The 14,276-nt window shown below is 43.7% G+C and overlaps 1 protein-coding gene across 1 annotated transcript in view; it reads left to right on the top strand.

Moving 5' to 3' along the window:
• The first annotated feature begins 239 nt into the window (after window positions 1-239).
• The window catches only part of OPCML (opioid binding protein/cell adhesion molecule like), a 518,190-nt gene continuing 504,153 nt past the window's right edge, over window positions 240-14,276 (top strand). The window contains exon 1 of the mRNA XM_034666102.1: window positions 240-904. Within this exon, the coding sequence (XP_034521993.1) occupies window positions 738-904 (167 nt within the window). The 5' untranslated portion in view covers window positions 240-737. The remainder of the gene's footprint in view (window positions 905-14,276) is intronic.

Here is a 14,276-nt window from a genome sequence, read left to right as displayed (position 1 = left end):
GCCGTCCGCCAGCTCCCCGTGCGCCCGCAGCCTGCGCCGGGCGGCGCTCCACGGGCTGGCGACGCGGGCCGGGCTGGCCACCAGTCGCCGCCCGGGCTGCGCTGGAGGACGCCCAGAGCACCGCCGGATCTTCGGGCTGCGACGGCCGCGTCCCCGCGCTGGAACTTTTTGCCGCCTTTGGGTTCCAGATTCGAGACTCGGGCTGGTTTATAAATACATCTGTACATGTGTGTGAGCTAATAAAACATTTTCTCCTCTCCTTGAAGCCAGCAGCCTTTTAGGACATCTCCTTTATGTCAGAGACACTTGCCTTGCTTCTTTGGGTTATAAACTTTTGATGCCAGATCTCTGCAGAAGGTGCCCAACTGAATCTTAAAGTAGCATCTTGAAGAGCGAGGCAGAGAAAGAGCAATCTGTGACCTTCATCCCTGCACCTTCCTCCTTCCTCTCCCTTCCTGGCTGCCTCCCTCCTCCCCAGGGGAGCGTCAAGAAAGCTCTTTTTGGATGCAGGAGGGGGCATCTGGTTCTGCTAGGCTGGAGAGCTGAGGCAGGATTTGAGGAAGAATCATTAGACTCCGGAGAGCCTGGACTCGTTTCTCCTCCTTCCCCCTCTCTGCTTCTGGCTTGCTCCATCCCTTTCCCGGCGCCCCACACCACAACCCAAGACCCGCTGGTGTGCGGGGCGTGCACGAGGACCGCGCCGCTGCTGGAGTTCTGGGAAGTTGTGGCTGTCGAGGATGGGGGTCTGTGGGTACCTGTTCCTGCCCTGGAAGTGCCTCGTGGTCGTGTCTCTCAGGCTGCTGTTCCTTGTACCCACAGGAGTGCCGGTGCGCAGCGGAGATGCCACCTTCCCCAAAGCTATGGACAACGTGACGGTCCGGCAGGGGGAGAGCGCCACCCTCAGGTAGGGAGCTGTACTTCAGCGGGGGACTGAGCCCCTCGGATATGAGGATGTGGGTAGGGGCCAGCAAGACAGCAAGAGAGACAGCAGAAGGCTTGGGTGGGGGAGTGGGGCATGCGAAGGGCCTTTTTGCAGGCCCGAAAATTGCCCACTTGCGGACTGTGGCTGCTAACACCCGTTTTCCTGGAGAGGTTTGTCATTTGCTCTGGCTTTTCTGGTCCAGGATCTGATCCAGGACACTGAGGTCCATGCTCCGGACTCCATGCATCCATGAGGCCATGGCATGGCTAGATTCACTTTTGCCCTGGCATCAAGATGAGAACACGAGCGCCCTGTAATTGCAGTACTGGAGGTTAGCCTAAGACCACTGAGAGCTTTGGTGGCTCTCTCACAGGCCAAGGTATGCAATGAGGCAAGGTTGCCTTCCAGATGGGGTGGCTTGCTCCTACCACAGAGATCCCTAAAATGTCAGGCTGTGGAATTGCCAGTGCTGGGCTATGGCCGTTTATGAGTCTGCTCAAGACGCAGCCATCCATGTCAACCGTGTGTGGTGCTCCTGGGACACCTATTATAAATTATGAGGGCAGTTTTATCTTTGCAGTCTCGGGCCAAGGAGAGGAAACATGTAGCTTTTATGCAACGACATCACTCCTGTGCGAAAAGCACAATAGAAAGCTTTTTGTTTTACCTTAATGAGTTACAGAGAATCACTTACATGCTCCAGGCAGAGGGGTGGGACTGGGCCTGCTGCAGCAGAGACTTTAATAAAAATGCAGCCACCACTTTCCACCAGCTCAGCAGATATCATCTTTTATCCCTTTAATGAGGCAGTTCTGGTCCTAGGAGACAGATTCAGGGACGTCCCAGCTTAACTCTGGCTCACAGTGTACACAGGCTGAATGCGTTTGCCCTGTCTATGACTTTGATGGTTATGGTGAAAATAAAACATGCTGTCCCAGATTCTGCAGCCAAGAAGCCTGGCTTCCCCAAGGAACAGTTAAGGCTGGGGCTTCCTTCCTGTTCCTTTGGCTGCCCTGGTTGAACTCTCTCTGTATCTGGACAAGCTGCGCCCCAGAGAAGGAAAGAAAGGCCTCCTGGGACACTGGCTATTCTTTCCTAAGCTCCAGGCTAAGGTTGGATTCTTGCCACTTTGGGAGATTCTTAGCTGCATCTCCTTTTGAGGAAGAGAATAGGTTTCACAGATCTGTCTGCTGGTGCTCGGGAGCCCCGGAAGAAGAGAGAAAATGGGTGCTAGGGACAGACTCCCCTCCCTGACTGCAGGAGGGAAAACCCTTTGATCCCTGTGGCCACTCCTCAGCCTGTCCCAGACTAGAGTGCAGTATGTCTATTTCGTTGCCTCAAGAAGTTTCTGGAGCCTATTCCCCAAGAATTGACTTATGAGATGCACATTGGTAGCAGAGCTGTGGGCTCAAAGATAGGAGTGGTACCCAGGCTACAACCCAAGATCACCGAGGAAATGTTGGTAAAAGTTAGCAGGTGTGAGGGGCTGTTGATGCTGCCATGCGCCTGTCTTTATCTTCTAATACTGGGGGCAAAGAGGCCCAGCACCGAATAAGGCCTCCTTGCTGAACCTTCCAAATCTTCTGTCCCGTCCCTGACCCTGAAAGTTAAAGCAGAAACTTATAAACTCCAGCTTTCTGCTTTCCGGAATGCAATAAGATGATTCCACCAGCAGAGGGCCAGCTTTGCTCTGCCTTTTTTTTATTAGCTGCTGGCCTGGTTTCATGATCTTCAATTCAAACGTTCAGCAGCTGGGCTTGGTAATGGGAATGGGAATAAAAACAGGAAAAGCTGAATAGTTGCTTTTTGTGCTTTGTGGAGGAAAAAAAAAAAAACCCTTACATGTGCGAGTAAAACTGTTATCTGTTACCTGATTGCGTACTTTTATTTTTTAAAAAGTAAACACCGCTTGTGTTGATTTTGCCTCTCCTCCTCTATATAATTTGCTCTGAAATAGAGTGAGCACATTGTCCACATTTTAATCTCTTTATATTCTTTTCCTTTTTACCTCTCGTGTTCTTCTCTTTTATTACTTTAGTCTTCATTTTTATCAGGTGATTCTATTTTACATGCGTTTGCCTATAATTCGTTCTCTTCTCCCTTTTTTGTCTTCTTCATTTAATTCTTATTAATTTCTGATTTTTTTAAGGTTTCAATTTCACTCCTGTGACAGTGTTTCTTAAAACAACACCCCAATCTCCTGCAGCTTTCTGGGGGTCCCAATCTCTCTCGAGTTTTGTGTGCACCTTTGGTTTATTGGCTAACAGCCATGTACCCATGTCAATGAAAAACTTATTTGTCAGTGCTCTGAGGGAGAGTCCTGGCTTCCAGTCTCAGGAAATCCTTAGCCTCAGCCCCAGATAAATGTATCGTGTTTTATTCTGTGTTGTATTTTGCTTTTAAAAGACTGATTCTTAAGTATGGTCACCCTTCAGTCTCCTTAAAGATGTTCTTTTGGGAATCCAGTGTTTGGAAATTTCGTGTTCTGAATGCATCGAATGTGCAGGATGTATTGAAAACATTGAATGCTTCCCAGGTCCGTGAGCCATTGAGAGTCTTTTCGAATGTGGTTACCTTGGATCCAAATGTCTCACATCTGTTTCTAAATCTTGACTGAAGTCACAAAGGAGGCCAGAGACCTAGTAGAAAAGCAAAGGAGTGGAGGAAGCCAGGCCCTCCTCTGAATTTTCCAATGAGAAATTGCACGGCTTAGAGAAGGATGATGTCCTTCCTTAGAAATTTCAGTTTTGTTTTGATAGGTCTTTGATTGCATTGAGGGACGTTAGGAAGTGGTGTGCCGGAGATGACACTGAAGTTTCGAACGTGGATAAAACTCATTTTATATAAGTGAGGCAATATTATCTTCCTCATAACCACTTCACAGGGCTACTTGAAAAGTAAAAATAATTATGTGAATATTGAGTAATTTTGCCTTCTTGGAAGAGAGATGATATGGGAAATGAAGGTGGTGTTCACTCTGGCTGAATTATAGCTTCTATGAATCTGATTTGAATTCATTATTACAAATGGGCCCTCTTGGCCAGAATCATTTCGTTACAATTATCTGCTGTTGGGTTAAAAATGTTCTGTGCCTTTCCATTAGATTAGATGTGACAAGTATCTAGAAGTCCTATGTCTGAATCAGTGCCCACGTCAGGAAAGGAGCCCAGGAGGCTCGGTGAGGTCAGTTGGGTCCTATTAAGCCATTTCTGTTGCACGGATGATAGCCAGGTGTGCTTTCTTCCTGGGCCTCAATTGCCTCTAAACCTGATTCAGTCACTTAGTGGAACCACGTCATCTGTGTACATGAATATTGTGAGGGGTTGCGGTAGGATGGAGGTAGGGGTTGTTGCTGTAAGGGACTGGTCCACTAAATGGGAAAAGTTCCCACTGACATGCCTTTCTTTCTTTCTTTCTTTCTTTCTTTTTCTTTCTTTCTTTCTTTCTTTCTTTCTTTCTTTCTTTCTTTCTTTCTTTCTCTTTCTCTTTCTTTCTTTCTCTTTCTTTCTTTCTCTTTTTCTTTCTTTTCTTCCTTTTTTTTCTTTTCTTTCTTTTTCTTTCTTTCTCCTTTTCTTTCTTTCTTTCGCAGAATAATCAGTTTTGCTGATCCAGGCTTGCTCATCTGGGATTATGCTTAATAACTCTTTTTCTAAAATGTCCCTGCATTTTCATTTGGAGTTCTGAGCTAATCCACTCGGAACCAAGTATGTGAGGGTTAACTACTGCCAAAGAATAATCTGAGCCACGGGATTTTGCCCAAGCAACTGGGGCAGTCAAGCTCCCAAGGACAACATACTGTTGTTTGCCTGGGCGTTTTTCTCTATTTTGCACTCACCGTCAGCTGCTTCTCTGTTTGTGAAAACTAGAAAATTCAGAACAGCCACTAGGTTATTGGAAACAGGTGCAGCACTTCTGCACATGTGGTATTTATGCTGCCTACGCTGAATAAGGTCGTGGGTAGGGGCAGAGTCTTCACTCTTAGTCTGGGGAGATGAAGACATAAAAGGACAAGGAAGCAAGTATGTGTCCATTAGGGACCCCTCAGGCTGTGATGCTGACCCGGGCTATACCCTGGAGTTGCCCGGGATGCTTTTAAAAACTTCTATTGCCAGCGTCCCAGACCAATGAAATCAAATTATCTGGAGTTTGGTATCGGGATGAGCTTGTGAGACTTAAAAAAATCTCCAGTATTTCTAATGTGGAACCAGAGCCCAGAACCACTTCTCTAAAGCCCTTCCCTGCCCCCAGAGCATCTAAGCAAGCAGTTGTCCAATGACCCTACCTCCCCTAACGTGTCTCCTGCATGCATGCATGTACCTGACCACCCACGGGCTGCCTTGTGCTCTAGAAGGGGCCCTGGGTCCAGGAGCCTGAAAACCTGGATTTGATTCTTATTCTATCCCTTGCTAACTACATGATTTTGAGCACTTCGGTCCAACTGTGTCCACCTCGGAGCAGTGTCTGCTCAGTCTGGGACATCAGTATGGAAGTGGATGAAGCCTATGGCCTTATTCTAACTACAAAGCAACGTATACACGCAAGTTGTCACTGGCACTGCGTGAGATTCCTCAGTAACAACCCATAATACTCTCAGTCTATTCCAGGTTTATGTGCTCTGCTTTTTCCCCCTTCCACCCCCATCCCATACACACCTTTAAAATGTGCTAATTTCTCCCCGCTTCCCCTCAGCATCCTGCTTTCTCCTTGAGGCCCAGAATTGCCCTCACTGAGTTCCAATAACACTTGCTAAGTATCTCGGGTCTAGCTGATACACACCACGGACCTCGCATGTAGGTGTGGGTCCAGGTAGACTGGGAGTTCCTGGAGGTTAGGAGCCCTGTCTTATGGACTGAGTGCAGATATCATGATGGACACAAAGGATTAAAAAATAAGTATCGGTTGAATGCTTTCATCCTTTTTAACAAGACTCAGTCTCTTATCACGTATTATTACCCTCTACAGCAACAAAGTGCTGGTATCTAAAAAGTTCTATTCTCTCCGGAATATGACGCTGGGACACTCAGACATCGCAGTTGGTTAGAGATCTTGGAGGCCTGAGGGACTTTTGGATTCTACTTAAATCCCTTGCCAGAAGGGACAGTTGAATCCAGCAGTGGTCACAATCTGATCTGAAACTATGCAAAAGGTACGACTATCCCTGAGGGCAAGACAGTGAGCAAGCAGCAGGATTGAGAGGAACGTTCTTAGCAGCAACCGAGTAATATATTTAGAAGTGAGGGCTGTCTCTGTGGAGGTTTGCCTTGCGTGGACACAGGGAGATACACAGAGCAATGAGGCTGGAGGGGGCAGACAGGCAGCTCAGTGGTCCCCCTGGGAAGTTGGTGTGTCAGCACAGGGACAGCATGACGGCACAGGGCTGCCTGGACCCTAGCACTCTCTGACGTCATTGATTAGTTGGAATACGTCTGCCTCCCCCAACACTTATCAGGTACCACATGTCAAGGCAGGGGAAGGAAATTTTAAAGCATTCATGATATATGCTCCGTGGCTTTCTGAATTGCTCTGGAAAACTCAGCACCTCTTGTCATAAGCCTTTTTGTTCATTTTTTTTTTTTTGACCTTTAAGTAAATTTGGCCCTTGGGTTCAGTGTAGCCCTGTTGTTCTTTCCTTCCAGCTTTTGAAAAGGGACTGTGCCCTTGGCCTGCTTACCATGCTTACTATGGGGCTCACTCTGAGGGTGCTGGGAAAGACAGCAGCACTGGCCCATATGGGTTACAGATTTGATCGGGTCCGGCAGTGAGATGCAGCGAGAGGAGGAGCCAAATAGGTCTTATTTGACCTTCCCAAGGGAGGACTTTGAAAATTACTTATTAACAGGAAGCAGTCTTCACAGTCAGAAGATAAGAGGGAATTATGGACCAAGACATCTTTAGGGTTGGCAGAAATTTGCATTATCTATTAACTTCAGAACCAAGTGTTAACCTTTCTTGATTTAAAAAAAAAATCCAGACAAGACAGCATCAGATCATTTCAGCTTTGTTTGTTTGTTTATTATTTTCCCTGCAGGAAGATGCTATGGCTTATGCTGGGTCTAGCTGAATTGGAGAGAAAGCTGGCATGGGGTGGGTATTGGGAGAGGCTGCATTATCAAGTCCTTTCCCACCTCCCGGTAAATGACACCTTCCTGCAGCTTCTTGTACCCTGGTGTATCTTTTTTAAGATGTGAAAATTGAAGTTGTAATGTCTCTGCAGCTCATCAGTTACCCTGCCTCGATGTGTGTGTCATTTCCTTGGTAGAGAAGGTTAGAGATGGGACATGTTTGAGCCTTATGTCGCTCTCCCTGCAGGATCACACCACAGACCCTTTCATAAAATTGGCAAGGCGGGGGAGCTTTTAAAACAAACACACTCTGTTATCCATGATTAAGTGTGTGTCAGGGGCCAGGCCAATTACTGTTTCATGTGATTTTCAGAATATTATTATCCCTAAATAACGGCCTCAAAGATTGAGATTTAGAATAGGTAAGTCACTTAGCTTTGGTTATGTGGGTATCAGCTGTCTGGGTTTGCTCCAGGAAGACCATTTTCTTCTCAGTTTTATAGGAACCCCCCCCTCCAACCCCCACCACTGCCCCGGCATAGAGAACAGAGAAACTTCCATGTGCTGCCTTCAGAAAGAACAAAAGCACCCTTTCTGGGCCCCAGACCTGCACCTGACCAAAGGTCAGGAAATCTGCGTGTAGTCAAGGGCTATTGCTGAGCTGATCTCCCTTAGCGGTCCTCTTTGCTTTCTGCTGCTTACCTGCCCTCACCTGCATGTGAGTCAAGGTGGCTCTGTCGTCCAGGGCTGGATGTGATGCACGCTGCAAACAGCACACAGTATGACAGCCACCAAGAGGGTCCTGGGTACTGTCAAGCCCATCACTGGTGCTCCTCACTTTGGACCTGCCCTATGCGTTGTACCCCCCTGCTCCACGACCTCCGCAGTATGCCGGGATCTCCACGGACCCTGCAAGGACCCTGCAAACTAAGACCAAATGGGCAGGTGACTCTTGACAAGAGCCCACCACCGATGCCAGAGCGGTTCCTTGAGAACTGTGAGGAAATGAGCGAGCTGGATGGAAGTATAGAATGAAGGGAAGTTATTTTTTTAAATCCTAAAATATATGTCATTCCATAATCCCTGTCCCCGTCCTTGTATTTGTGTTTTAGTTTAAACCATTTAGCTGTGAAAACAAAGACCCACGAGCTTTGTACTCGCCTTGCCTCTGATTCATACCCTGGAGGAAATCATGTGACCCCTTTTGGCCTCCTCTTCCCTGGAGACTGCACATTTTGCTTAAATCAAAGAGATGCTGAAGGACTTGACCTGGCTTCCCATAAAAGTGCTGATCAATAAAATGTTTAAAAAATTAGTTTTGAATATTAAACATTTTCAGCGGGTCTGAAAATTTATGGCATCTCGATTAAACAAGTTTCCACTGCATAATAGGAACAAAGAATGTTCTAAGTGGTTGTTAAGTCTTTTGGCTAGCCCGCAGAAGATAATTTAACTCATAATTATCCAAAATGCGACACACTAGCAATGAAGAATAATAGGGAGCCATGTTGTTGTGGAAGAAGTGATTACACAAAAGAGAGAGAAAAATGAATACGATAATTTTCTATTTATCACGAATGCTAATGCTGAAGAAAAGTAGGCATAGCAAGAAGATAATATGGAAACATTCTCTCAAAGATATTTCTGAATACTTTCAAAAGTTTTAGAGTTTGTCTTGTTTCTGTTGTTCCAAATTCAATTTTAAGACATATAGCTTTCATTTTATTGGATTCAAGTACATGTATACACTTGCTACTTCTCCGATGATTGGATTTTTTTCCATAAACATAGATGAAGAAAGGAAGGTAGATAAAGGAAATGGAAGACAAAAATGGAGAGAAGAGAACATGAGAGAGATTTTCCCAAGGTGTCAGCTAAGAGTCCAAGGAAGACACAGAGCTAAATAAGAGAGGGTGTGTACGTGTGAAGAAAAAAATAGCCTGAAGTGGGATTACCTAGTAGTCGAAGGTCGAGAAAAGAAGGAAGAAAGTGGTAGACAAGAATTACCGTGTCCCACAATATCTGGTGTGTGATGTCTCCCTCCCCTCTGTCCAGGTCATAGGACCAGACACACAGGGGTCCAGCGCCCATGCTAAGTCGAGGCAAAGAGCCACGTGGTGCTCAGATTCTCACTTGCTGCTAGGATTCAGCTCTTTCTGAACCTTGCTTCCCACCTCTCCCCCAGATGTCAATCCCCTGCTTGTTACTGACTTCAGTCCATGTCTTGTTACGCTGTGTGGGACCTACCCTAGGCCATGGGTGATTGGCCTTGTCTTGCCAGGACTTCTCCTCCAAGAGACCAGGTCTACCCTTGACTCCACTCTTGAAGCCTAGGAGTTCATGAAATTTCTAATGCTGACTGTTTGCCTGCCACCCAAATGTCGATTTTGGAGATCACCGCAGTGCAGGTAGTATGTGAGGTCTAGGCCAAGTCGCACCTGCGCCTGTGCAGTAAAACCATTTATTCTCAGATACATAGATTGCTGTATCAGATATTTGTCCACTTTGACTGGGATGGGTTAAGACTGATGCCATGACAACATAGGGTCTCCTGGTCACTGTTTGGAAGTTCCGAAGATGGATAAAAGGCAGAGCCAGCATCTGTGACACAGAGAATTGAGTCAGTCGGGTGGTTTATTGGAGTGGCCGTGCTCATATTGAGATACCTTCTATAAGACACTGTGTAAGAAAGAAAAGGGAATAATGGTATTCACCTTTGTACTTTGCTGTGCTTGCTAGGCCATCTAGGAAAATATTCCTCTTCCCAATGTTGTTTTTATTGCTTCTTCCATGTCTTTTGTTAAATATATTAATATCCACTCTTGGCCTTTGTATCCCCAGTGTCCAATACAATACCTACATGTCGTAGTTACTCCATGTATGTTGAAAAGATGAATATTGTCCTTTGTTTCTATCCTTCTCTCTTTCCAACCTCACATACCCAGGCACCCTCACACACACAGACACCCTCACACACACAGGCACACACGCGCGTGTGCATGCACACACACGCACATGCACGCATTTCTACTTTTTCTAATGAAGATGTTCTCACCCATTTTGAGGTAATTGGGAAGTCCCTGAAATTACAACTAGAGATTCTGACATTTGAATCCTAGTTGAGATAATGATCTCTCCCTAGATAGTTGGTATTTAACTTGTCCTGTCTCCTTCTGCTTGTTATAATTGCTGTATTCACGAATTTCACAATATTCTTAAAGCCACTGGCAGGAAATTCTGATCAGTTGCAAGGGAGGTGAGCCTCCCTCCTCCCTTTTTATCAAGGTTCCAAAAGAAATGATGTCACATTCTGGAAGTATATCTGCAAACTTTAGGGGATGGAAATGCCAATGTGAGTAATCTCCTAAAATTGCGGGAAGCATTTTTTTTTTAAGATTTTATTTATTTATTTGACAGAGATAGAGACAGCCAGCGAGAGAGGGAACACAGCAGGGGGAGTGGGAGAGGAAGAAGCAGGCTCATATCAGAGGAGCCCGATGTGGGGCTCGACCCCAGAACGCCGGGATCACGCCCTGAGCCGAAGGCAGACGCTTAACTGCTGTGCCACCCAGGCGCCCCATGCAGGAAGCATTTTTGAATGAAGGGATTTATGAACCCATTTCCTTGGCCATTTGAAGTGCAGCTGTTTCTGTGATAAGTCCTCCCTGTGACATCCCTGAATATGTCTCAGCAGCCCATATCCTGGCATACCTGTGCAGAAGGACCAATTTACAGGATGTTTTTGATTCTGTACTCCGTTTACAATTGGCTAGTCAGTGGATGCTTAGTGAAATATAAGGTAAAGCATAACCCCTATTGAGAGGTTAAGAAACACAGACTTTAAAGTCAAAAAAACTCATTTCTAATCCCAGCTCTGATACGTATTGGCTCTGTATGGTTGGACAAATGACTAAGATTCAATTTCATGATTTAAAAAAGGGGATTCTGTAGCCACCTCATTGGGTTGTTGGGAAGGAATATATGGCATCAAGTTAGTAAGAACTTCAAGTCTGACATGTAGTAAGTTCACAATAAACAGTAGCATTACATTAAAAAAAAAAACAAGTTACTGAATTAACAATTTAAAAAAGAAGCTTTTATTAACCTCTATATGCCAAGCACTATACTAGGCAGTGTGAATATTATTAAGTTGAAGAAATCCTAGACTCTCTTCTTTAAACACTTACATCCAGTGAATGTATGAGAGGATAAAGGGCCCACAGATCAGGAAGTGGGGGAGGAAAAGACAAGGAGAAGAAGGGAGAAGGGAAAAAGAATTTACTTAAAATGTACCATATTGTGTCCACTTAAACCTGGACATTTGTACTCACCCATGTAACTACCACTCCAAATAGTACAGAATATTTTTATCACCCTCAATGCCCTATTTTTTTAAATTATACATAACATGAAATTTACTTTTTTTGACTTTTTTTTTTTTTTTTTGAGAGAGAGTGCATGCGTGTGTGCGAGAGCAGCGTGGTGGGGAGAGGGGCAGAGAGAGAAGGAGAAAGAGAATCTTAAGCAGGCTCTATACCCAGTGCGAAGCCCAATGGGGGACCCCATCTCATGACCCTGAGATCATGACCTGAGTCCAAATCAAGATTCAGTCACTTGACTGACTGAGCCACCCAGGTACCCATTAGCTATTTTTAAGTATACAGTTCCGTGACACCAAATATGTTCACATTATGTGCGACAGTCACCACCTCCATCTCCAGAACTTTTCTTACCTTTCCAAACTGAAGCTCTGTAGCCATTAAACACGAACTCTCCATCCCCCCCATCCCGCAGCCTCTGGAAACCACCATTCCACTTTCTGTCTCTATGAATTTGACTACTCCAGGTGCCTCATGTAAGTGGTATCATGCAGTATTTGTCATTTTGTAAGTGGCGTGTTTCACTTAGCATAATGTCTAAAAGATTGATCAATGTTGTAGCATGTGTCAGGATTTCTTTTCTTCTTAAGGCTGATTAATATTCTATTGCATGTGCATGTCACGTTTTGTTTATCCATTTATTTGTTGATGGACACTTGTGTTGTTTCCACCTCTTGGCTATTATGAATAATTCTGCTGTGAACATGGGGTAAAATATCTATTCAAGTCCTTGTTTTCAATTCTTTTGGTATATATCCAGAAGTAGAATTGTATGGGGCACCTGGGTGGCACAGCGGTTGGGCATCTGCCTTCGGCTCAGGGTGTGATCCCGGCGTTGTGGGATCGAGCCCCACATCAGGCTCCTGTGCTATGAGCCTGCTTCTTCCTCTCCCACTCCCCCTTTGTGTTCCCTCTCTTGCTGGCTGTCTCTATCTCTGTCGAGTAAATAAATAAAATCTTAAAAAAAAAAAAAAAGAAGTAGAATTGTATGTACCCAGAAGGGGATGATATGGCAATTCTGCTCAGTCTTTGAGGAACCACTGTACCATTTTCCATAGTTGCTGCACCATTTTACGTTCCTTTCAGTAGGGCATAAAGTTCCGATTTATCTACGTCCTAGCCAACATGTGTTTGCTATTTTTTTATAATAGCCATTTAAATGGATAAATTAAGTGTTATTTATTGTGGTTTTGATTTGCATTTCCCTATGGATTAATGATATTGATATGCTTATTGGCCATTTATATATCTTTGGAGAGATGCCTATTCAAGTTGATTGCACATTTTTAACCAGGTTGTTCATTTTTTTGTTGTTGAGTTGTAGGATTTCTTTATGTATTCTGGATATGAATTCTTTATTATATATGTAATTTTCACATGTCCTCCCATCTGTGGATTGCCTTTTTACTTTTTTGATAGTGTCTTTTGATGCACAAATGTTTTTGATTTTGAGGTAGTGCATTTTAACTGTTTTTCCTTTGTTGCTTATACTTTTACTGTCATAACCAAGAAATCATTGCCAAATAGAATGTCATGAAGATTTTCCTGTATGTTTTCTATTAAGAGTTTCATAGCTTTTGCTCTTACGTTTAGGTCTTTAGTCCATTTCAAGTGGATTTTTGTGAATGGTGTGAGCTAAGGGTCCAAATTATCATTTTTTTCATGTGGATATGTGATTTTCTCACCATCGTTTCTTGGAAAGACTATTATTCCCCAGTGAGTGGTCTTTATACTCTTGTTGAAAATCATTTGAACATGTATGCAAGGGTTTATTTCTGGGCTTTCCGTTCTATTTCATTATGCCAGTACCACAGTGTTTTGATTACTGCAGCTTTGTAGTAAGTTTTGAAATCAGGAAATGTGAGACCTCAACTTTGTTCTTTTTCAAGATTATTGTAGCTATTTGGGATCCCCTGTGATTCCATATGTATTATAGGATGGATTTTTCTATTTCTGCCGAACAAAACAAAACAAAACACCACCACACTGGAGTGTTAATAGGGATTGCAGTGAATCTGTAGATAGCTTAAAGTAGTATTGATGTCTTCAAAGTTTATACTTATGTTTATGGTTCTCCAGTCAATAAACACAGAATATCTTTCCATCAATTTTTGTCTTGTTAGTTTCTTTCAGAAACATTTTGAAGTTTTTGGTGTACATGTCTTCCACCTCCTTGGTGAATTTTTTCCTATGTATTTTATTTTTTATATTATCAAAATTGGAATTGTTATTTAATTTTCATTTTGTATTGTTCATTGTTAGTGTATAGAGACACAACTAATATTTATGTGTTGATTTCGTATCCTGTCATTTTACTAAATTCATTTATTAGTTCTAACAAGTTTTGTGGAATCTTTAGGATTTCCTACATACAAAATTATGTCACCTACAAAGATAATTTTACTTCTTCCTTTTTAATTTGGATGGTTTTTAGATATTTTTCTTGCCTAATTGACTTGGCTAGAACTTTTAGTACTGTGTTTTAAAGAAGTGATGAAAGCAGGTATCCTTGCCTTGTTTCTGATATTAGAGGAAAAGATTCAGCTTTTCATCATTTAGTATGATGTTAGCTGTGGGTATTTCATTTATGGGCTTTATTATATTTATGTAGTTTCTGCTGTTCTTAGCTTGTTGAATTTTTACCATGCAAAAGGGTTGAATTTTGTCAGATACTTTTTCTGCATCAAAAAGATGATCTTTCTTTCTGAGATGATCTTTCTTTACCCTTCATTCTGCTAATATGATGTATTATATTGATTTTCATGTGTTGAACCATTCTTGCATTCCAGGAATAAATTCCACCTGGTCATGGTATCAAGTCTTTCAGTCTACGGTGGAATTCAGTTTGCTAGTATATTGTTGGGCATATTTGCATCAATCGTCGTAAGAAATGTTAGTCTGGGGGCGCCTGGG

Source organism: Ailuropoda melanoleuca, chromosome 8 (genome assembly GCF_002007445.2).
Source record: "Ailuropoda melanoleuca isolate Jingjing chromosome 8, ASM200744v2, whole genome shotgun sequence".
Lineage (NCBI taxonomy): Eukaryota > Metazoa > Chordata > Mammalia > Carnivora > Ursidae > Ailuropoda > Ailuropoda melanoleuca.
Note: the sequence above shows the minus strand (reverse complement) of the source record. Positions and strands in the feature narration are given on the sequence as shown.